General features: G+C 55.2%; 3 protein-coding genes across 14 annotated transcripts; 2 read left to right on the forward strand and 1 right to left on the reverse strand.

Moving 5' to 3' along the window:
• FERMT3 (FERM domain containing kindlin 3) lies at window positions 1–18572 on the forward strand. Its single transcript, XM_061406773.1, has 15 exons — window positions 1–151; window positions 718–890; window positions 4223–4456; window positions 4675–4794; window positions 4900–5068; window positions 5278–5380; window positions 15236–15343; window positions 15489–15623; window positions 15706–15755; window positions 15863–15987; window positions 16214–16320; window positions 16474–16713; window positions 17058–17182; window positions 17762–17903; window positions 17996–18572. Exons 2-15 carry the CDS (start codon window positions 731–733, stop codon window positions 18173–18175), a joined length of 1998 nt encoding a protein of 665 aa, XP_061262757.1. The 5' UTR covers window positions 1–151; window positions 718–730; the 3' UTR covers window positions 18176–18572.
• TRPT1 (tRNA phosphotransferase 1) lies at window positions 18478–21060 on the reverse strand. 8 transcript variants are annotated; one of them, XM_061406790.1, is made up of 8 exons: window positions 20974–21060; window positions 20533–20619; window positions 20205–20286; window positions 19491–19660; window positions 19224–19398; window positions 18956–19012; window positions 18770–18880; window positions 18478–18634 (listed from the first exon to the last, which is right to left on the reverse strand). In XM_061406790.1, the coding sequence occupies exons 1-8, from the start codon at window positions 21058–21060 to the stop codon at window positions 18543–18545; spliced, it is 861 nt and encodes a 286-aa protein (XP_061262774.1). In that variant the 3' UTR covers window positions 18478–18542. The 8 variants fall into 8 exon arrangements, with proteins under 8 accessions (XP_061262774.1, XP_061262773.1, XP_061262779.1 ...); XM_061406789.1 differs by having other exon boundaries at window positions 18770–18883; XM_061406795.1 differs by lacking the exon at window positions 20974–21060 and adding an exon at window positions 20853–20943 and having other exon boundaries at window positions 18770–18883.
• NUDT22 (nudix hydrolase 22) lies at window positions 21021–23790 on the forward strand. 5 transcript variants are annotated; one of them, XM_061406775.1, is made up of 6 exons: window positions 21021–21104; window positions 21498–21995; window positions 22328–22426; window positions 23011–23108; window positions 23246–23339; window positions 23625–23790. In XM_061406775.1, exons 1-6 carry the CDS (start codon window positions 21030–21032, stop codon window positions 23724–23726), a joined length of 966 nt encoding a protein of 321 aa, XP_061262759.1. In that variant the 5' UTR covers window positions 21021–21029; the 3' UTR covers window positions 23727–23790. The 5 variants fall into 5 exon arrangements, with proteins under 5 accessions (XP_061262759.1, XP_061262762.1, XP_061262761.1 ...); XM_061406778.1 differs by having other exon boundaries at window positions 21079–21138; XM_061406777.1 differs by lacking the exon at window positions 21021–21104 and adding an exon at window positions 21107–21164.
• Window positions 23791–23827: the final 37 nt, after the last annotated feature.

Genomic DNA, 23827 nt, shown 5'->3' on the forward strand with positions numbered 1-23827 from the left:
CCAGGGAGGGTTGCCCTCTGAAGGAAACTCCAAAGAGAAAGCAGAGGGGGAGGAAGCACGCAGCGGTCTGCAGGTGTGTGGGCCGTGGCCAGGAGTGGCTGACGTGCCGACCCCCCCAACACACCTGCAGCCCCAGCCCCTCGCAGGCAAGGTAAGCCGGTGGGCAGCTGGAGGCCCCAGGACCCTCCTCGCCCTCGCCCTCTGGCAGCCCTCTCTGCCCAGAACGCCTCTCTCCGTGCGGCAACCTAGACTTTCCACGGCCCTTGAGAGGCATCAGCAGCTTTGGGGTGGTGGTTCTGAGCTTTGGGCCTGATGGGGACTGTTTTCTGACCTGGGTTCACCATTTCTAGGGTGGGCAGCTGCCAGGGCAGGCTTGGGCTGGGCTGTCGGCTGGGCAAGCAGGTGGACGTTGGGCCCAGCTCTGGCACTGAGCTGGGGGGTGTAGGGGGAGCCCCTTCCTACTCTTAGGGGCCTCGTCTTCCCGTCTGCACAAAGGGAGAGGGCTGGGCAATGTGGTCTCGAGGGGCCCTTGCGAAGCTCAACCATTGTGATGGAGAGAGGGGTCCGAGTTTCTCACCTGGGACAACCCACCTCCCCGGGTCTTGCTGCTGCCGCGGCACTCTGGCCTGCGGGCTTGCCCTCTGGCCCCTTGCCTGTCCCGGGCACCACAGGCCACCTCCCAGCTGCCCACTCGCCTCCTTCCCACCCTCTCCTCAGCGCCGCCGCAGCCATGGCGGGCATGAAGACAGCCACCGGGGACTACATCGACTCGTCCTGGGAGCTGCGAGTGTTTATAGGAGAGGAGGACCCGGAGGCTGAGTCGCTCACCCTCCGCGTCACGGGGGAGTCACACATCGGTGGGGTGCTCCTGAAGATTGTGGAGGAGATCAGTGAGTGCCCACGACCCCCACCGCCCACCGGGTCCCCCAGGGCTTCCGGGCCGGCCCTGCTGCGCGGCCCTCGATAATGGAGTCACAGTGACTCAGGCACCAGCTTAATCATTTTGTTCCAAAAAAGACATTTCCCCAACTCAACTTCCCCTCCCTCCCACTGTCGTCCGCCCTTCCTCCATGCCAGCTGGTTCTGCTAAGACCCCCAAGGACCAGACCCGGCCACGGGCCTCTGCGTCAGGAGAGGCCTTGCCTGGGCTGAGGCTGAGGTCCCATTCTGGGGGTCAAGGGGAGGCCAGAGGGGGCTCCTGGTGACTTGGGGACCTGGTCCAACGCCCTGTCCCCGGGCGGAAGCCCTCAGCATGCTGGTGACAGGCCCCAGCCTGGGTGGGACGGCCCTGCCCCCACAGGAAGTTACAGCAGAGCCTCCTGTGGTGTCAACCCTGGAGGGGAGCAGGGGGCTTCTCATCGCCTCTCCCCGCTGGGGTGGGGGCTGCCCCTTCCTGGGAGGGTGGCGGGCTGGCTCTGATAGCCAGAGCCCGAAGGCAGGCCCACGATAGGCCCATCCAGCCCACAACCTGGGCCCCTGCGGGTGTGGGGCGGGGGCGGGCTGTCTCAGGCCCATCCAGCCCCCGCCCCGCCACGTGCAGCCCAGAAGGAGGTCAGTGGCTTGTGGAGAGCGTGGGGCCCCCCCAGACAGCCCGGCCACAAGGCTGAGGTAGTGAGGGGAGCCTCCAGAAGGCAGGGCCCCAGGAGGTTGTGAAAGCAGAAGTGGGGAGCAGAGGGTCCCTCAGGAGACTGGGTGACAAGACTCAGGCAGGCCTGGCCAAGCAAGGCAGAGAGGGTGAAGACCAGGTGCCCCAAGAGAAGGCCCAGCTGGCCCCGGGGGACGGTCCACAGCAAAGCAAGAGGCCTCAACAAGGAGCCTGCGTGCTCCTTGTTGGGTCCAGAGTCAGGCCTGCGTGCGTGCTAAGTCGCGTCCAATTATTTGCAACCCCATGGACTGTAGCCTGCCAGGTTCCTCTGTCCAAGGGATTCTCCGGGCAAGAATACTGGAGTGGTTGCCACTCCTCCCCAGGCTGCTGGGCCCCCAGGGTCAAGTCCCTCCAGCTTCTCCTGTCCCCCACCCAGCAAATACTGTCCCCACTCCACCAACTCCCACTCTTTCCTTAGGGCATCAGAGTCACTGATGCCCAGCCAATCCAGCAGTGCCAACCTGGGGCCTGGAGCCCAGCTGGGCAGGTGAGACCCAACATTTAGGGGCCGGCTCAGGGCCAGGGTGGGCTGCTACACAGGGGAAGTCAGCGTGGAGGTCGCACCCAGCCCAGGACAATATGAATCCCGAGTGAAGTGAAGTGAAAGTCTCTCAGTTGTGTCCGACTCTGCGACCCCATGGACTATACAGTCCATGGAATTCTCCAGGCCAGAATACTGGAGTGGGAAGCCTTTCCTTTCTCCAGGGGATCTTCCCAACCCAGGGATCAAACCCAGGTCTCCCACATTGCAGGCGGATTCTTACCAGCTGAGCCACAAGGGAAGCCCATGAATCCCGAGAGGGGGGCCGCAAACAGGGAGGAGCTAGGCGAGACACTGGGGCACAGGGCGAGTTCTGAACAGGGTGAAGTCTGGGGGCTCTAGGCCAGGGAGGACTCCGGAGTGTGACAAGGAACAAGGCTGGGGGCCTGCTCTTCTGTCCGGTGTTTGGGACTCCATCCTGGAGGTGGAGAGCCACAGGAAGGGTTCCCAGCGGAGGCTATCGGGCTAAGGCAGGCCCCTCCCAACAGGGCGGGCTGCAGGCAGTAAGGACGGAGTGTGGAGGCGGGACTGCCTGGATGAAATGCGGCTGAAGGCAAAGGGAAGCAGCCTAGCGGGAGGGCCGTTGTCACCCTGTCCCCAGGATCTTCGGGGAGCTGATGAGGGGAGGGGGAGCCTCTGTCCACTAAGTCGTGTCCAACTCTGCAACCCCATGGACTGTAGCCTGCCAGATTCCATTGTCCAAGGGATTCTCCAGGCAAGAATACTGGAGTGGTTGCCGTTTCCTCTTCCAGGGGCAGACCCAGGGATTGAACCTGTGTCTCTTTATGTCTCCTGAACTACAGGTGGATTCTTTACCACTAGTGCCACCTGGGAAGCCCCCACAGAGTCAGGCAGAGCAAGGTTAAGAGGAGCCCCTGGGGGGCTGGGACTCAGGATTGTTGCATTCATAGTCCCAGAGCCGGGCACATAGGCAGGCAAACAAAGTTTTCTGGAATGATCGAAGCCAATGGATGTGCCCCTTAGCCAGTTGGTTTCTGGCCTGGGGCTCACAGCAGAAAGGTGAAGACATAGACTAGATGAGACTGGCTCCCCCTCACCCTGGGAAAAGGCATGACCAAGGAGGGAGAAGAGGGTCCTCTTCCTGAACCAATGGGGACGGGCAGGGGCTGGCCTGGAGAGAGGCCGGTGAGAGAGAACAAGGGCAGAGGGCCACAAGGAGACGGGAGTGTGTGCCACAAAACCAAGAACCATGAAGGCACAGCGGAGGGGCTTCTGGGCAGGAGAAGGCTGGAAGGAGGTGGAATTGGGCAGGGGACAGGACCACTCCCCAGGAAGGGCTCTGACACTAGGGGACACAGCGCTTCCTCTGTCTCACCTGGCACCGGTTCAGGCTCCTGGGGGGAGGATTAAGAGGGGCGTGCGCATCTTCTGTCACTGGCCGCGTGAGACCTCGAGGCGCTCGCATCTCTATCCGAAAGCCCACGCTCTGTACTGGCGCAGCCACGTGCCTGTGTCACAGACACATTCCACTCGCCGCAGGGCAGCAGGCCCTGCTCGGTGTCCATGGCTGCTCACATCTCAGGAACTAGAAAACTGAGGCCCAGGGAGGCTCAGGTCTTGGCCAAGGTCACAGAACTAGAAACCACTAGCTCTTTACGGGGCGCCTGCTGCTGTGTGCTCGGCATAATCCCCAGGCCCTGCTGTCGCCTCTGCCTCCCGAGCTCCCAGAAATGCCTGAGAGAAGCCATGAAGTCGGGACTTGCAAGAGGACACAGGAGGTGCTGCATGGGGAAGCCCAGTGCCCTGGAGTGTGAGAGGCGGGGGCACTGGGTTCTGGGTTGGGGGCTCCCCCGGGAAGTGACTCCGCTCCGTGGCAGCTGAGCCCAGGGGACAAGCAGGTTAGCCAGCAAACAGCCGTCATGCCACGACCTCAGTCCTGGGCCCCCAGCCTGGCCCTGCTCCTGGCCTGGGCCGGGGATTGGGTGTTCAGCACCTCTGGATCCCAGGCTCGTGCTCAGCACTCAGGGCAGGGCCCACCTAGGCTGACATGGTCGCCCTTGCCTGCGGCCCCGCAGAACGCAAGCAGGACTGGTCAGACCACGCCATTTGGTGGGAACAGAAAAGGCAGTGGCTGCTGCAGACCCACTGGACGCTGGACAAATACGGGATCCTGGCCGACGCCCGCCTCTTCTTCGGGCCCCAGCACCGGCCCGTCATCCTGCGGCTGCCCAACCGCCGTGCCCTGCGCCTCCGCGCCAGCTTCTCCCAGCCCCTCTTCCAGGCCATGGTGGCCATCTGCCGGCTCCTCAGTGAGTCCCCGAGTGGCCCCCATGCTGCCCCTGCCAGGGTCCAGCCAGGGGGAAGGTCCTCTCCCTTGCCAGGCCCAGCCACTGTCACCTCGTCCTTGCCGAGCTGTTGTTCCCCCTCCAGCTTGGGGGGCTGGGACCTGCCCCAAACTGCCCATGGGTGGGGCAGGAGGTCACAGGGCAGGACCCTGGCCTCCCCTTGAGGCCTCGGCTCCCCTCAGGTATCCGGCACCCTGAGGAGATGTCTCTGCTCCGGGCTCCTGAGAAGGAGAAGAAGAAGAAGAAAGAAAAGGAGCCGGAGGAGGAGGTGTATGACCTGACCAAGGTCGTCCTGGTCGGGGGTGAGTGCAGGCTGCGGCAGCCCAGAGATGCCGCCGGGGGGCGCCTGGGAGAGGTCTGGGTGGGTGAGGGGTACCGGGCCTGGCTGACCCCCACCCGCACTCCAGGCGTGGCCCCTGCGTCGTTCCGGGGGATGCCAGCCCACTTCTCAGACAGTGCCCAGACGGAGGCCTGCTACCACATGCTGAGCCGGCCGCAGCCCCCGCCGGACCCCCTCCTGCTGCAGCGCCTGCCTCGGCCCAGCTCCCTCTTGGACAAGACCCAGCTCCACAGCAGGTGCGCAGCCCGCCGGGTCTGCAGGAGCCCTGGCGCCCCATGCCATGTGTCCTGCTCCCAGAACCCACCCCCTCCCCCGTGGCCTGCTCGGTCTCGTCCCCAGGCCCCCTTTCCTGTATGTGTGTGCTTGCCCCCGAGCCAGCCCGGCCCCCTCCACCGCCCCGCTGCCCCTGGCTCGGCCCTGACCCCCGGCCTGTGCTCTGGTCCAGGTGGCTGGATTCATCGCGGTGCCTCATGCAGCAGGGCATCAAGGCCGGGGACACGCTCTGGCTGCGCTTCAAGTACTACAGCTTCTTCGACCTGGATCCCAAGGTGGGCAGGGTCAGGGAGAAGGGAGGCTGGGTTGTGGGACACGGAGGATCTCGTGTCGAAGGTCTGGGCTCCGCGAAGGTTAGACACTTGTGGGAGTCTGCCCAGCTGTCCGTTTGTGGGTCCACACCCCCGTTGGGTAGCTCCACCAACATGGTGCTGGGCCCCCGTGGATGCCAAGGCCTGTTCCTCAAGGGTTGTCAGGGAGAGGCAGCTCAGTGTAGACTGTGGTAGGTGCTGGGAAGCCTGCTCAGGTGAAAGACGCCTGGGACACCTGGGCTCAGGGAAGGCTTTCTGGAGGCAGCGGCACTGGGACCGGCAGGAACCAGGGCAGGTGAGGGGTGAAGCTTTGCAGGCGGACGCCTGTGTGTACAGCTCCCTCCCTGCCTGCCGTCCGCATGGCAACAAACAGGCTCCATGCATCCGGGCTCAAAAGCCCCGCTTCTCTGTCCCCACTTCCTTGCCAAGCTTGTAAGCATCGTTGTCCACAGAACCCGGGTGCAGTGTCTTTGCTCCCCAGAAGCCTTTCCAGTGGGTACTCCTTGATGCCCTCTCTCTCCTCAGCCAACTCCATCCTGGAGTCTTCCTTCCCCGTCCTGTTGAGGTGACCAAGCCCTCCATGCTGTTTTGTTTTGGGCTGTACCGCGCGGAGGGCATGAGGGATCTTAGTTCCCCGATGGAGCTTGTGGCCCCTGCAGTGGAAGCATGGCGTCTTAACCACTGGACCGCCAGGGAAGTGCCCCAGTCCACTTCTTACTTGACTGCTTAGGATCCCCACACACTGCTCGGGGGTCTGCAGCTGCCCTGCCCCTCTCTGCCCTTCCTTCTGTCTCTACAGCCTCTGGGAATTGCGAGCTCCAGGGCTCCCTCTCCAGCCTCCTCTCTCCACCCTCTCTCCCAGGAAGCTCCAGCCTCCTGGGTTTAAGGATCATCTCTGTGCTCTTGAAGCTCTCAGTTTTACCACCTCCAGCCCAGACCTTCCTCCTTGAGCTCTAGACTCTCATGTCCAAGCCCTAGACTCTCATGTCCAACTGGCCATCTCTGCTCTGGCACCTAACAGGCATCTCAACTTCTGTTTGAAACAAAACTCTTGATTCCCTGTCTGCCCAGCGCTTCCTCCTACCACGGACTCATGGCAAAGACCCTGCACTTACACTCCTCTTGCGGCTCCCAGGCTCAGTAGTTGTGGTGCTCAAGCTTAGTTGCACCATGTAGAATCTTTCTGGACCAGGGAGCAAACCCGTGTCTCTAGCATCAACAAGCAGATTCTTATCCACTGTGCCACGAGGGAAGTCCCATTGTAATTATTTAAACTTTAATAACCAGTCCATTATTTTTTATTAAACTTTTGGTTTTGAGGTAACTGTAGACTCACGGACAATTATAAGAACTAATACATGATGGAGAAGGAAATGGCAACCCACTCCAGTTATCTTGCCTGGGAAATCCCATGGACAGAGGAACCTGGTGGGCAAAGAGTCAGACACTGAGGGAGGGGCAGGCGCTTGCTAGAGGCCCCAGAGCTTTTGATGGCAGAGCTAGCACTGTGGCTGAGGACTCCCGGCTCCCAGGCCTCTCTCACCAGATAGGAGCGTGGAAAACTAGTCTAAAATACGCCTGAGGGCTTTCCTGGTGGCTCAGTGGTAAAGAATCGCCCCCCTGCCAAAGCAGGGGACGCGAGTTCCACCCCTGGTCTGGGAAGACCACACGTGGCAGAGCAGCTGAGCCCATGCATCACAGCCACTGGGCCGGGGCTCTCGAGCCCGGGATCCGCAGAAATGAGGTCTGTGGGTACCAGAGCCCATGCTCTGCAGCAAGAGGAGCCACAGCTAGAGAAAAGCCCACGCAGCATGAAGACCGTGCACAACCATAAATAAAATCATTAAAAAACAAAAAAACAAACAAAAAAAAGAACTAATACATGAGATCCAAGGCCCCTGGAACTGGGTACCCCAACCACCATCACGATCAGGACCTTGACCTGATATAGTCAAGACACAAGGCAGCAATCAGTTGTCCGGCAGATCCATTTTTAAATATAAAAAGCAGTCTTTTCTCTCTGCCTGCACACACACCATTTCCTACGCTCTTTATCCCAGTGTGTAGATTCGGATTTCCAGCTGGTATCATTTTCTGTCTACCTGAAGGACTTCCTTTCACATTTCTTTTCAAGCTGATCTACTGGTGATGGATTCTTTCAGTTTTTGTTCGTCTCTGTAAGTCATTATTTTGCCTTTGATTTTGAAAAATACTATTCTTTGATGTAGCGTTCTCGGTCAATGTGTTTTTTTTCCTTAAAAATACTGCCCCACAGTCTTGTGGCTTGCTCCTTTGTAGGTAATGTGTCTTTTTCTGACTGCTTTTATGGTTTTCTCTTTACCACTGGCTTTAAACAATTTGACGATCATGCGCCTTGGTTTGCTTCAGGTTTCTCATGCTTGGGGTCCACTGAGCCTCTGGAATCCGAGTTCGTAGGTTTCATCAAATTTGGAAAATCTTTAACCTTTGTTTCTTCATGTATCTTTTCTGCTCCTCCATTTTATGGGAGTCTGATGACGTGACTATTAGACACAGAAAATCGTCCCACAGTTCACAGATGCTCTGTTCAGTTTTTTATTTCCCCCAGTCTTATTTTCCTATGTTTCATTTTGGATAGTTCTATTGCTCTATCTTCAAGTTTACGAATCTTTTCTTCTCCCTTGTCTAATCTGTCATTAATACCCTGCCTAGAAGTTCAGTTTTGACCTTTTTAACATTTTCCATCTCTCCTTAACATGCTCATGCTTTCCTCTATCTTCTTGAATATACAAGATATATTTAAAATAACATTTTAGGAACTTCCCTAGCAGTCCAGTGGTTAAGACTAAACCATCCCTGGGTGGGGAAGTAAGATTGTGCATGCAGCAAGGCCAAAAAAATTAAAACTTTTTAGTGTTTTTGTCTACTAATTCTATTATCTATGTCATTTCTGGATCTACTTCTATTGACTATCTCCTAATTATGAGTTGTGTTTTTCTGCTTTTCATGCCTGATAATTTTTAATTTGATACCAGACACTACAAATCTTATACTCTTACATGCTGGATTTTTAAAATACTTTAAAATCTTATTTGGGGATAAAGTTAAGACACTTGGAAACAGTTTGATCCTTCTAAGGTTTGCTTTGAACATTAATAATTGTAATTTGTGATAATTAATTGGGACTTCCCAGGTGGCCAATTGGTAAAGAATCTGCCTCCCAATGTAGGAGACGCGAGAGATGTAGGTTCCAACCCTGGGTCAGGAAGATCCCCTGGAGTAGGAAATGGCAACCCACTCTAGTATTCTTGCCTGGAAAATTCCATGGACAGGGGAACCTGGTGGACTGTAGTCCATGGGGTCACAAAGAGTCGGACACAACTGCGCATGCACAAAGGCAAAGGCAGTTATTAATTAGACCGGACAAAAGTTTACCCTATTACTGAGGCAAGAGCCTCCTGAGTCTTCTGATGTTATATACATATGATGAGGTTTCTCTAATCTCTGTTGGGAATACGAACTCTTCCCACCCTGGTGTGAGCTCTGGCAAATGTCCACGTGTGTCTTTCAGTGTTTTCTTCCATCAGCCTTGGCTTGTTTCCTTACACACACATGCACACTCATTAATCAGCTAAAGACTCGAAAGGGGCCCTCTGCTGATTCCATGTAGAACTTTCTCTCTGTGCAGTTCTCTGCTCTGCAGCACTCTGCCCTGTGAACTCTAGCTGCCTTGGACTCGCCAAATTCTCAGCTGCACCTGCTCACCTCTCACCTTGGGGAATATGCTGGGCTCCATCTGGGGTCCTCCTCTTGCCTGCAGCATTCACACTTGCTCCAGGCAGCAAGCTGGGGAAATCTCACCATTCATTCACTTGTTTCATAGCGATTAGTGGTTGCTGTTCAAGGTTGTGTTATCCACTATCTAAAATTCATTTGGTTTTCCTGTTTTCTTTGTTTTGTAAATTAAGTGTTTGTTTTTGCCGCACCTGTGGTATGGGGGCTCTTCGTTCCCTGAGCAGGGATCAAATCCGTGCCCCATGCAGTACTGCACCACCAGGAAAATCCCTGAAATTTTATTTTTAATCAAAGTAACAGCTTAAGGAGTTGAATAGTCCCAATAGTAATAACAACAACAGAAAAACACTTCCTTTCTACCTCTCCTTATCCCAGATTTCTGATCCCTAGAGACTGTAGGTTTTAAGTCTTTAGCTTTTTATTCTAGTGTTTACCTCTATATGACAAGCTTAGATATGTCTATTCCCTTGATTTTTTCTTCACTCCATGCATTATCTATTCACTTCGTATGAAAGATGAAAATTTAGCTGTCTTATTTCCTCCCTCCTTCCCCTACAACATACACCTCTTTTGCATCTTCCCAACTGAGCTGTGTTGTAGTTTTTGGTTAAAACAACATGCGCGCAGTTGTAAATGGTAACACATATAAATAGTGTTCTGAGCTAAGCCACAGAGTGACTATACTTCCTTTCTTGGTTTATTTATTTTCTGTTAATTGTCTGTGCTGTGCTTAGTTGCTCAGTCGTGTCCGACTTTTTGCAGCCCCATAGACTGTCACCAGGATCCTCTGTGTGTGGAGGTTCTCCAGGCAAGAATGCTGGAGTGGGTTTCCATGCCCTCCTCCAGGGGATCTTCCCAACCCAGGTTTCCCGCATTGCAGGCAGATTCTTTACCATCTGTTAATTGCCTATCTGTGCACAATTAGAAGTGAGACGCCAAAAGGCTCTCTGGACACTCTCCGTGAATCTGTGGCCTGCCGTGGGAGCTCTTCAGAGTGATGAGGTGGGATGTTGCATAACCCAGTCCCCCCAACACTGCAGCTGGAGCACAATGCCCCTTTCAAAATGATTGGTTACTTTAGGATATCAATCAGTGTTATATCTTGGTGAGAACCGTGGAATGGTGGCAATCTAGACCCACTGGTTGACTGTTGTCCTGGAACTTCCCTTCAGTATTTCCTGGTAATTCCTATAGTTGACTTCTTGATCCCTGACTCCCTCATTTCAATGGAGCATATATTTCAATGACTTCCCCTAAAATGGCAACATGGTAATAGCTTTCCCTAAGTGGTTTGAAATCCTGTGTGTTTGAAAAGGTCACTGGTCTGCCCTCACATGAAAGTTTGCATAATTCTTGGTTTGAAACATTTTCCTGCCAAATTTTGAAGCAACCTCCCATTGTCCTCGAGTTTCTAGTGTTTCTGTTGAAGAATCTAACTCCATTTCATTTTCAACCCTTCCATATGTGACCCTTGCAATTTTTCCTGGAGGAGTAGGAGAGGCCCCAGAAACTTAAGAATATTCTTGGGAGTTGCCTGGTGGTCTAGTGGTTGGGATTCAGCAATTTCACTGCCATAACCTGGGTTCAATTCCACATCAGGAAACTGAGATCTTGCAAGCCACACAGCGCAGCCAAAACAAGACACAAAAGAATCTTTTCCTTATTTCTTGATGTTTAAAAAAATCTCTCAATAGTATGTCCTCATATGAATCTTTCTTCTTTGATTGTCCCACATACTTGCTGAGCCCTTTCAGACCAGAAGCCTGGGTCCTTGAGTTCTGGAAATATGGTCTATACAATCTCTTTAATAATTCACTGCCTTCCACTTTTCTGTTTTTTTTTTTCCTCCTGGAACTTGGTAGATATTACACCTCCTGGATTTATTTTTACAAGAAAAAATTGGGTATTTATCTTTTTTTTTTCCTTTTTCATGTTTTTTGTCTTTTTGTTCTACTTTCTGGAAAGTTCCTTGACTGATCTTCCAAATAATCTATTGACTTTATAATTTCTGCAACTGTCTTTTTAAATTGTAAGAGCTCTTATTTTCTGACTGTCCCTTTTTAGTGTTCTTTTATTTTATTTTTTAGTGTAATATACATTTAGAAATACTCACAAATGTCACCAACACATCAAGCAATAGAACTCTACCAGCATTCAGAAGCCACGCAGTATCTCCCGCAGGGGGAACCATTACTGTTACTGGTAACACCATAGATTAGTTTTGCCCATATTTGAAATTTACATAAAGGAAGTCACACATTCTATATACTCTTTTTGTGTATTTTTTTTCACTCAGCATTATGCTTGTATGATTCATCCATGTGGCATATAGGGTAGCATATTTCTTATTGGTGTGTACTATTTCAGGCTGTCAGTATACCACAATTGATTTTAATTCTCCATTCTATTGTTTTGTTATTACTAATTTTTGGCTGCACCAGCTCTTCACGGCTGTGTGCAGGCTTGTGGGCTCTAGAGCGTGGGCTCAGTAGTTGCGGTGCATGAGTTTAGTTGCTCCCTGACATATGAAATCTTCCCAGACCAGGGATTGAATTCGTGTCCCCTGCATTGGCAGGAGGTCTCTTATCCAGTACACCAGGCAAGTCCTCCATTCTACTGTTGATGGGCATTGTACAATGTTTAGATTGGGCTATTATGAATAGAAACACTATGAACATTCCAGCATATGTCTTTTGGTGAACATATACCATATTATCTGTAAGGTATACACCAAGAGGTGGAATTGCTGGGTTGTAGGGCACGCACTAGTTTGAAAAATGAAAGTGTGTCCTATTCTTTGTGAAGCCATGAAGTGTAGCCCACCAGGCTCCTATGTCCATGGGATTCTCCAGGCAAGAATACTGGAGAGGGTAGCCATTTCCTTCTCCAGGGGATCTTCCCAACCCAGGGAGTGAACCTGGGTCCCTTGCATTGCAGGCCAGTTCTTTACCATCTGAGCCACAGGGGTTATGGGGCAGACACTGGTTTAGCTGTAGTAGATAACTACACCCCCGTACACCCCTACCAGCAGTGATGAGAGTTTCAACTGTTTCACACATTCACCAGTACCTGATATTTCCTGCCTTTCCCATCTTAGCTATTCAGGTGGGTGTGTAATAGTATCTCATATGGTATTTTGTTTGTTTATTCAAGCAGTTTTACTGAGATATAACTTCTATACCATACAAACCACCCACTGTAAGCAGTTTATTTTTAGTAAGATACAGCTATGCCACCATCACCACGATCCAATTTTAGAACATTTCCATCACCCCAGAAAGCTCTCTAGTGCCCATTTGCAGTCATTCCTTCTTCCACACCCAGGCAAACACTGATTTGCGTTTCTGTGTGGCTTTAATGTACGTTTCCCTGATGACTAGTCAAGTTGAGAACTTTTTCACGTGACTGTTAGCCCTTTGGATATCCTCTTTTGTGAAGTTTCTGTCCAATGTTTTACCAGTTTCTACACTGAGGTACTTATCTTTTTCGTACAGCTTTGTAGGAGTTCTTCATATATTCTGTGCAGAGTACTTTGACAGATAAATATATTGTGAATATATTTTCACAAAGCACAGAATACTTTGCCTTTTCATTCTCTTAGTAGTTTATTTTGAGGAACACGAGCTCCTAATTTTAATATAATCTGAGTCATAGTTTTGTTTTATGATTAATATATTTTTACATCCTGTTTAAGAAATCTTTTATTCTAAAATTGCACAGATGTAGTCCTATTTTTCTCTAAAGGTTTTACTGTTTTCACTTCGATATTCAGATCTGCAACTCAACTGGAACTGATATTTGTATGTGGTAAGAGGCAGAGATACAAATACTTTACTTTTTTTTTCATTAAAAAAAATTTTTTTTTTTTTTACCATATGGGTATCCAATTGACCCAGGTCCATTTATTGAAAAGAACATCCTTTCCCCAGTGATGGCAAGATTTCCCTTGTTCCAAGGTGAACATACATGAGTCTCTCTCTGACTCTCTTTTTAAATATTTTTTAAAAATTATTTGGGAGTGCCGGGTCTTAGTTTGCAGCATGCAGGACCTTTGATCTTCACTGCATCATGCGAGATCTTTATTTGCAGCATGTTAACTCTTAGTTGCAGCATGTGGGATCTAGCTCCCGACCAGGGATGGAACCTGGGCCCCCGGCACTGGGAGCACAGGGTTTCAGCCACTGGACCACCAGCAAAGTCCCTCTCTCTAACTCTCTTTGATTCCATTGATCAATTTGTCTCTGTCAATACCATGTTGTCTTAATTACTATAACTTTGTGATTACATTCCTTTTCAAAATAGCTTCCTGTTCTTGTTTTAGGAGTGCAGAATTTTGTCTCTGTAAGGATTTCAACTAGTGTTTGAAGTGTTTTTCTGCTGTCTACATTGTCTTTATTTCCTCCAAGTTCTTTTTCCCCCTGACTGTAGTTCATGCCAGCAGTTTTTGATAAATGTGGATAATCCCTGCCTGCCCTTTCATACTTAGTAAGGCTCTAAGAAGCCAATTAGAAACCCGAGTGGATGAACAGGGCTTGGCATTTGGGAGGGTCTCCTGGCGAAAATGGGGCAGGAATGCCCCCTCATTGTGGGGGGTTTCTCTTTGGCTTCCCAGCAGTGAAAGCTCTGATCTCTTGACTGGGGAATAGAAGGCTCATTGCCAATGTCTTTGATGGCAAATGGAGAAGGGCTGAGGGTGTCTCATCTTTCAAAATGCCAACTTTCTCTTCATTCAGCTGTTTTCAGTACAACGTACTCCCACCCAGCTGTGCCATGAGTGCCAGATGCACTGGCTCAGCATCTTGAGAGAGTAAATCTCTGGTTTCTACCAGGTGCCAGCTGGGAGCAGGGAGTCACTCGGCTGCAGGGAGTAGGGAGGAACTGTTCCATTTACAGGCTTTCTATGGTCCTCATTTGAGCCCACCCTCGCCTCGCAGAAAGGCTTCCCTGGTGGCTCAGACAGTAAAGAATCCACCTGCAATGTAGGAGACGAGGGTTCAATCCTTGGGTCGGGAAGATCCCCTGGAGAAGGGCGTGGCAACCCACTCCAGTATGCTTGCCTGGAGAATTCCATGGACAGAGGCGTCTGGCGGGCTATAGTCCATGGGGTTGCAAAGAATAGGACACTGAGTGACTAACACCTTCACCTCCCAGACCTGAGCCTGTCTACGACATGAACTGGGATGCCTTTGTTCAGATCTTAGTTCTTTTTGCTGTTTGCTTTCTGATTTTTCCAAGCTCATTAGTGCCTTTGCCTTAGAACAAGAGAGGGAAAAGAGTGTGAGAACCCAGCTCTCCTTCTCTGCAACTCAGTCCTTGTCCACGTTTCTGCTTTTCATCTTCCAAAATTTTGTTAGTATCTCTCAACCTGCTTTAGTCCCCTCTCTCTTCTTAGTTCTTTTGCCTTTATCCCTGTTATGGCTTTGCTATTGATGCTGGTGGGTTTCAGAGGAAGTGTGGGCTTAGTCTTACTTCTATGGGTAACTGGAGTTGCCCCTTTGAGCTCCCTGCTCCTTCTCTCTGGAATGTTCTTCCTACCACTCTTCTCGTCAGTGGTTCCTTGTCATTCCCAGGTGTCAGCACAGCAAGCCCCCTCCCCAGGGAAGCCTTCCCGGAATGCTTCCCTCTGGGGAGTAGCAGCCCTCCCCACCCCCACACCCTAGTTCCATTCTTTCTCATCACCATCAAACTCGTGGGCTTCTTGCCTGAGTCCACGAGTGAGCCCCTGTTTTGGAAGTTACTTCCTTTATCGCTTTGAATCACTTATTTATTGAGAGATTTACTCAGCCCCTGCCTTGTCCCTTCATGCAGGGCACACAGTAGACAAATAGTCGATATCTGCACAGAAAGGTTTAGAGGGAAGAAACCACCGCCTGCCTGGGCAGATGGGGTTGGCAGGCTGCGGTTGGGGTCTGCTGCCCATGTGGAACCACTCCATGAGCTTGCACAGCACAGGTCGGGCTGAGGCCGGAGGCTTGCGGGGAGCTGGGTGCATGGGGTGCTCAGGACAGATGTCACCCAACCAACCCAGCCCCCCCCTCCCTCCAGACAGACCCAGTGCGGCTGACCCAGTTGTATGAGCAGGCTCGGTGGGACCTGCTGCTGGAAGAGATTGACTGCACCGAGGAGGAGATGATGGTGTTTGCAGCCCTACAGGTGCTGGGCAGGCCGGGGGCCCCCAGGGGCTGGGTGCAGGCCAGGCCTAGGGCAGGGTCTTCCAGGGGGAACCCTGTATCCGGGGAAGCCCTTTTGGGCAAATGGGCTGCCGGCTTAGCCATCCCTGGCCATGTGCCCCCTCCAGTACCACATCAACAAGCTGTCCCAGAGCGGGGAGGTGGACGAACCAGCGGGCACAGACTCAGGGCTGGACGACCTGGATTTAGCCCTGAGCAACCTGGAGGTGAAGCTGGAGGGGTCGGCGCCCACGGACATGCTGGTGAGGAGCGGCTCCAGTCAGGGGCTGGGGTCAGGGTTGAGCGCAGGGGCTGGGCGCCCCCCCTGACTCCTCTTCTCCCCAGGACAGCCTCACCACCATCCCAGAACTCAAGGACCATCTCCGGATCTTCCGGTGGGTCTGGATCCAGCCTTGGCAGCCCTGCTGGAGGGGGGCCCAGTGCGGAGAGAGGATGGGGGGGAGGGAGGTGGCCTGTCCTGAACCTCCTGCCACACCCTCAGGCCCCGGAAACTGACTCTGAAGGGGTACCGCCAGCACTGGGTGGTGTTCAAGGAGACCACCCTGTCCTACTACAAGAGCCAGGACGAGGCCCCCGGGGAACCCATCCAGCAGCTCAACCTCAAGGGTGAGTGATGGCGGTCTGCAGGACAAGGGCAGGGCCGGGCCAGGGGCGTGCAGGGGCCTCACCTGACCCACCTGGGACTGGCCAGGTGAATGCTCTCACCTGTCTCCAACTAAGGGCCGGAAGATGCCCTCTGACCCGAGGCTGCTGTGCAGGGCTGGCTTTCACCCAGGGCCCTCGCACCAGGGCTCCTCTCCCCAGCCCCCTAGCCCATCCCTTCTTCCTCCAGGCTGTGAAGTGGTCCCTGATGTCAACGTCTCAGGCCAGAAGTTCTGCATCAAACTCCTGGTGCCCTCCCCTGAGGGCATGAGTGAGATCTACCTGCGGTGCCAGGATGTGCGTGAAGGGCCGGGTCCAGGACCCCTGGAGGCTGGAGCTAAATGGGCGCTGGGCGGGGCCAGGCCAGGGGCACGGGGCGGGGCCAGGCCAGGGGCAAGGGGCGGGGCCAGACCAGGGCCCTCACCTCTCTCCCCGCCCCTCCCACCCCAGGAGCAGCAGTATGCCCGCTGGATGGCTGGCTGCCGACTGGCCTCCAAGGGCCGCACCATGGCGGACAGCAGCTACTCCAGCGAGGTCCAGGCCATCCTGGCCTTCCTCAGCCTACAGCGGACAGGCGGCGGCGGCGGGGGCTCCGGCAACCATCCCCAGGGTCCCGATGCCTCCGCCGAGGGCCTCAACCCTTATGGCCTTGTGGCCCCACGCTTCCAGAGAAAGTTCAAGGCCAAGCAGGTGCCAGGGAGAGTGGGTGGTGGGACTGACCAGAGGGTTTACCTGGCCAACCTCGGCCCCTGGATCTCCACAGAGCCTTCCCCTGGAAATGCACGCGCTCACTCGCTCATTCTCCCTCCCGGGTCCTGGGACTGGGTGTAACCCTCTGGGAGGGGTCACAGTCCAGCCGCCCCGTCCTCCACAGGGCCTGGCTCAGCTCACGCGGCTGAATGCAGACAGGGTGCACTCCAGTGGCCCCACGCTGGGCACTGTCCCTACCGCAGGCTCCACATCCTGTCTCCTTGATGGGGACAGGCTGGGGGTCTCAGGGACCTTGGCAGCCCCTCACCAGCTTGGTCCTGCAGCTCACTCCACGGATCCTGGAAGCCCACCAGAACGTGGCCCAACTCTCGCTGTCTGAGGCCCAGCTGCGTTTCATCCAGGCCTGGCAGTCCCTCCCCGACTTCGGCATCTCTTATGTTGTGGTCAGGTAGGAGCCCCACCCCAGCCTGCTCAATTAGGCACAGCCCTCCCCTGCTGCCTGGGGGCAGCGTGTGAAGCCTTCCTTCCTGTCCTCGGAGACCTTACTGAGGGCAGCCCGTGTGCACTCCCTCCATCCTGCACCTGTGCAGCACACACTAGAGAGCGATCAGGCCGAGAGAGCCGGTGGCCCCCTGCACCCATCCCAGCCCTGCCACACACCGTTCTCCCTGGTCCTTGGGCAGCTGGTCTATAGGACAAGGTTGGGTGGCTGCTGTGAAGGGAGCACCCCCTTTGACTGCCCACTTTCCGAGCCTGTAGATAGGAACAAGCTGAGGATGATGCTAAAAAAAAAAAAAATGTTCCTATTGAAAGGCATGGACTATTTGGCTGACGCTGCTAAATGCTATCATAGGGATTACATCAGTGAAGCCCCATTTTCCACATGAGGAATTTGAGACCCAGAGAAACTAAGGGACTAACTTGCCAGCTTGCTCCTGAGTGCCACACCCAGCTCTCTGGGTGGGCTCCGGGGCCATGCAGAGTGGGGGTGGAGGTCCCCCCCTCACACTTTGCACTTGGGCACCAGGTTCAAGGGCAGCAGGAAAGACGAGATCCTGGGCATCGCCAACAACCGACTGATCCGCATCGACTTGTCTGTGGGTGACGTGGTTAAGACCTGGCGCTTCAGCAACATGCGCCAGTGGAACGTCAACTGGGACATCCGGCAGGTGGGCCTGGAGTGAAGGTGGGGGAGGGACCTGGGACTGGGCCGGACCCAGCCAGGGGCAAGGCACCAGCCCTCTGACCGCCCGCCCCACAGGTGGCCATCGAGTTTGACGAGCACATCAACGTGGCTTTTAGCTGCGTGTCCGCCAGCTGCCGCATTGTGCATGAGTACATCGGGGGCTACATCTTCCTGTCCACTCGGGAGAGGGCCCGGGGGGAGGAGCTGGACGAGGACCTCTTCCTGCAGCTCACCGGAGGCCACGAGGCCTTCTGAAGCCTGTCTCACTGCCCCCGCCCGCTCACCACCTGCCATGACCACTCCTAAGTCCACACCCGCTGGGACTCACCGTCCACACACTGTCCAGACATGCAACGACCGAGCTGGACCCATTCACTCACTGTCACTGGCTCTGTGTAGACCAGGGTCCTGGCTGGGTCAGACCCTGCCATCCTCCGGGAGGGTAGGCCCTCATTTGCACAGCACCCGCCCTTCCCTTGTCTGAGTGGCCAGGACCAACACCTCTGACCCAGCTGAAGTCCCTGAGCACACGAGGAAGACTGGCTGCAGCCACGGGATGATGACTCGTAGTTTCAAATCAGTTTCTTTTTTATCTTTTTACATTTTTTAAAAAATAAATATTTTATTGTTGGGTCATCCCTCTTCCTCTGGAGCTATGCTTGGAGTCTCTCTGATGCTCTTTCTCTTCATTGCCAGCCAAAGAGAGGGGCTTTCCTGAGATAGAGAGGAGAGTTGGTTAGAGAAAGGAGAACTAAGTCAGTCTGAGGTTGCAAGCTGGGAAAGAGGTGAGGGCAGAGGGCACAGGCTTCGGGCACAAAGAACAGGGCTGGCTGGGGTAGTGGTTCTTACGGGTAGGGCGCAGCTGCAGGGCCTCCTTGAAATACTTGGGAGGCAGGACGCCATCAGCATTCCCTGGAGTCAGGATCACCCCATTGGTAGAGCGAAAGAAGGGGATTCCATCTGCTGACAGAGCCAGACCTGTGATTCAAGCCCTCTCAGAAGGCCTGGGGTGGTCCCTCCTGTGTGCAGACTCACCTGCCAGGGCCAGGGGCCCATTGATGAACACAGCCACTTCACAATTTGGCCGCATGCCTGAGTGGACAATTGGAGCTGGGGCCTGGGGCGTCTGGACTGTAGTTATCAAACCTGGGCGGGCTGGGATCCTGGGCTCATTTCAAGGGGTGGGGAGGGGATTTGTTCCTGCATGCAAGTATGGGCTGGCCCTGAACAAGAGGCTATGACCCTCAGAGGGGGACCTGGAAGGACAGATTGCGTAGGAGTAGCTTGGGAGAGGGGCACTGACCACTGATGACACCAGGGTCCCCAGGCAGTCCTGGGGCCAGGTGGATGTGTGTCCTTCCTCGGCAGGATAGGCCCTTGAGCAGGATGGACGGCCAGTGCTGCCGGAACGTGCCATGGACGAGCATCAGGGGCAGGGCCTGCGGGGTCTCCAGGGGCTCCAGCTCCAACTCAGGCACCTGGGATGGATGCGGGGGGAAGGGCGGCAGTGACCCTCCCCGCACAGGCAGGGCTCTCACGTGGCTCTGCCACTTGTCCCCTTATGACCCACCTGCAGGGAGTGACCCTGATTGGCCCGGATGAGGGGGCCGGTGCTGGGGTCCCCTGGCTGCAGGGCAAAGCGCTGCTTCACATTGGTGTCCACCACACGTTGAACATCTTCAGCTGAGAAGCTGCGGAACTGGGGCAGCTGCAGGAGGGCGTCCAGGGGCACGAAACCATCTGTGGGGAGGCAGGGTGGTAAGGAAATGACCTTGCTCTGGCCCGCGCCAGAGTTCACAGGGGGAGCCTCAGACCGCAAGACCAGAGCCCATGTGACCTTTAGACAGTCCCCCCTTTCTGGGCCTCAGTCCCTCACCTTACATGAAATAGGCTCTGTCTCATGAAGAGACAGGACCCCCAGTCTCACAGAGGGTCACAAAGATCAAGGGACCCTTTTGAGGACAGAACCCAGCCCAGAGTGGACACTTAATAAACATCAGTTGCCCCAACACCCCTAGTGCCCAATCTTGGCGTAAGTGTTTATTGGGCCACTGGGCTGGAGGTATCACCAGGCCTGGCCAGACACAGGCTCCTCTCCCAGTCCGCCCTGGACATGATCCTGGGCTCTGGGCCTCAGCCTTCCCTTACATGGCAGGGATGTACCTTCTGTGCTGTCCCCACAGGACTGTGGTAGGAGCCATGGGGGAAGGCGATTACCGACTGGCTCACTCTACTCCCTGGGTTCCAAGCACTCCTGGGCCCAGCCCCTAAGATGCTCACTTACCGGCCCCCATGGGAAGGCCCAGCTTCAGGGCCCCGTGGCGCAGGGCGTAGGACAGAGCCTTGGACAGCTGGACATCTCGGTCCTGAAAGAGCCCAGAGCTGACCCTTAGTCCCAGTGGTGACCCTGCCTGCCCAGCTGCTCACCCTGAAATCTGAGTGACCTACCGCAGAAGGAGACCAGAGGGACAGCAGTCCCTGTGCTCCTGGGAACAGTATGACCCAGCAGCTCCTGCTCCCATGCCATCAGCATTTCCCAGGGAGCAGGGCTCAGAGCTGCCCTCCCCGCCCTCCCACATTGGGAGCAGGGGTGAGGGTGGAGAGGGGAGCACCTGGTCCCGGGGGGGTCTGTGAGCCCTTCTACCCTTGGGCCCAGCTGTTTCCCGCCTCCTTCCTCCAGAGGAGTTCATGGCCAAGACCTGTGGGGAGCAGTGACATGGGAGACTGTTAAGGACCCTCCCATCTCCCCATGCTGCCCGGTGTCACAGAGCCTCAGGATTTGAGAGCTGGGAGGGGGATATTCAGATCACTAAATTCACTTCCCACCCCCAACTCCCTGGAGCCGATAGGGAAACTGAGGCACAGCAGGCAAGACTTGCCCAAGGTCACACTATGTCAGCCACGGGTCCCAGGGAAGCTGAACCCCCCTGACCCAGGCTCGTTGGTCTGCTCCGCAAGGCGCGCCTCGGGAGGCGCGGCCGCCATCCAGGCTAAAGTGCGGAATTGTTTGGACCGGCCAGACAGACGGAACAGGGACAGACAGGAAGACTCACCGACTCCGGGTGCCGGGCAGCTGATCCGGCGGGGCCCTGAGCGCCGGGACCGGCCAATGAGAAGCCGAGAAAGAAGGGGGCAGGCATTTCCGCTCCGAGGAAAGGGGCGGAGCCTGCGGGAGAGTGGGCCTGTGAGTGCCTGCTGGAGGCCGGAGCTTCCGGATGGTGGGAGGGGTCCCGGCATGTCTAGGGTTGGAGCCAGGACCTTTGGTTTGCGGAGACAGGGGCACTGGGGGAGGCAAGACCTCTGGTTTGGGGAGACAGGGGCACTGGGGAGAGACAGGACCCAGGACCTCTGGGTTGTAGGGATGCCGGGGAGTCTAAGGGATATCTGGTAGCAGGAGCCTAGGAGCTCTTGCTGGGATGATAAGACATTTTACTGCCTAGGGAGTGGTCAGGGGGATGTAGAAGGGCTGCGGGGGGGTGGGTACCCTCAGGAAGTCTGTGACAGAGGGGGCCAGCTGCCGCGCCCAAGGGAGGCTGTGGGTCCCCCGAGGTGACAGGCTTGGCTGTGTCGTCCCCAGAACTGCCCTCTCCAGACCATGGACCCTGAGGTGTCCCTGCTGCTGCAGTGCCCCCCCGGGGGGCTGCCTGAGAAGCAGGTTCGGGCAGAGCTGAGCCCAGCCTATGATCGTCGCCCACTGCCAGGAGGAGACAAGGCCATCATCGCCATCTGGGAGAGCCGGCTTCAGGCCCAGCCCTGGCTCTTTAATGCCCCCAAGTTCCGCCTGCACTCCGCCACACTGGCACCCACTGGCTTGCCAGGGCCACAGCTGCTCCTGCGCCTGGGCCTTACTTCCTATCAAGACTTCCTGGGGACCAACTGGGCCAGCTCAGCTGCCTGGCTGCGACAGCAGGGGGCCACCGACTGGGGTGACAAGCAAGCCTATCTGGCGGACCCCCTGGGCGTGGGCGCTGCACTGGCCACTGCTGACGACTTCCTTGTCTTCCTGCGCCGCTCTGGCCAGGTGGCTGAGGCACCTGGGCTGGTGGACGTGCCCGGTGGGCATCCTGAGCCTCAGGTGAGATGCCAGGCTGGGCGCAGAGGCACAAAGACCCACAAAGCTCAGCTTTGTCTTCCTCATCTCTTAAAAGGGGAGTTGGCCTGGTGCTTCTCCAAAGTCTCTTCTTAGGGGTAGCCTCTCAGCCTCTCCGCTGAATCCTGTCCCAGACCCATGGGAAGCTAGGGAACTGGGGGTGGGGGTGGGGATGGAGAACCTAGCTGAACCAGTAGTTGCCCATCTGGAAAAAGAGGGCTGGGGTCAGAGGAAGTGGCCCTCAGGGCCAGTGCGTGTGGGGGGGGGGGAAGTAGGGCGGAAAGAGGGGAGCAGAGACTGAGCTTGACCTCTCACAGGCCCTGTGCCCAGGTGACAGCCCCCTGCACAAGGACCTCCCTGGGGAGCTGGTGGTGCACGAGCTCTTCTCCAGTGTCCTCCAGGAGATCTGTGATGAGGTGAGTGAGGGGCAGGCAGAACAGAGTAGTGGGCAAGGAGGGAGGAGGTAGAACAAGCCAGAATTCCATAGGTCCAGACTGGCACACGGCTTGTGGGATCTTAGTTTCCTGACCAGGGATTGAACCCAGGGCTTTGACAGTGAGAGTACGGGACTCCTCCTAACTGCTGGACTGTCACGGAAGTCCTAGGCATCCATCATTGAGCAAAGAGCTTGGCTTTGCAGCTAGGCACACTTGAAGTGGAATTCTAACCCTTGCCTCTGTGTGCCTCAGGGTTTTCCTCCCTACAGTGGGGATAATGATAAATGTCTTGCCTACTTCCCCACCAGGTTTGTTGAAAAGAGGGGTAAATAGGAGTCCCAGTTACTAAATCAACTTCCCTTGGGTGACTCAGGGCAAACTGTTCCATCTCTCCAGTTCTAGTTTTCCCACATGAAATGAACGTGCCCAAGATCTGACTTTCTGTGACTCTCGGCACTTGAACTACAAACTGTAAAACGCTGTACTAGGGTAACATGCTATTCTTCATTGAGGGGGCGGGGACGTGGGAATTGGGCTCTGACAGGTGGTATCCCTGGCCCCAGGTGAATGTGCCGCCACTCACCCTGAGTCAGCCGCTGCTGTTGGGCATCGCCTGCAATGAGACCAGTGCCGGCCGTGCCAGTGCTGAGTTCTACGTCCAGTGAGTGATCTCTGGGGGACAGAATCCTGGGTCCTGGAGTAGGTGGGTGGTTGAGGGGCATGGCTGAGGGAGCTGGTGCTCTACAGGGCCCCTCCAGGGGCTAAGCACTCACCAGGCCACTCTCACATCCTGTCCAGGTGCAGCCTGACTTCTGAGCAAGTGAGGAGACACTACATGAGTGGGGGACCTGAGGCCCACGAATCCACAGGAATCATCTTTGTGGAGAAACAGGTTCGAGGTGGCAAAGTGTGTCATTTGGATAAGCATCTGGGTTGGGGCTTGCAGAGGCCTGGTCATGCACGTCTGTCTCCCAGGCCTGGGTCGGACGGGGCTCCCAGATCTCAGAGCTTCTCTCCAGAGCCACAAGTCCTCACGGGGTTGCCTTCAGCCCAAGGGAGAGTGCCAGGGACCTGCTCAGCCCCCTTAACATGAGGTTCTGAGGCTCAGAACTGTGGGCACAGCTCCCACAGGAAACCTGACGCTGAGATGTCTGGGTCTCACTGTCTCTCCCCACAGAGTATGCAGAGGTTGCAGGAGACTGAGATGTGGGCTGAGCTCTGCCCCTCAGCCAAAGGCGCCATCTTCCTCTACAACCGGGTCCAGGGAAGTTCCACCTGAGTCTCCTGGAGTCCCCAGCCCTATCACCACAGCTCGGAAGACAATAAAGGACTTTATTCTTGGATTCCTTTGGCATCTGCTGTTTGCATGAGACAGAGGGG

This window comes from Bos javanicus, chromosome 29, assembly GCF_032452875.1.
Source record: "Bos javanicus breed banteng chromosome 29, ARS-OSU_banteng_1.0, whole genome shotgun sequence".
Lineage (NCBI taxonomy): Eukaryota > Metazoa > Chordata > Mammalia > Artiodactyla > Bovidae > Bos > Bos javanicus.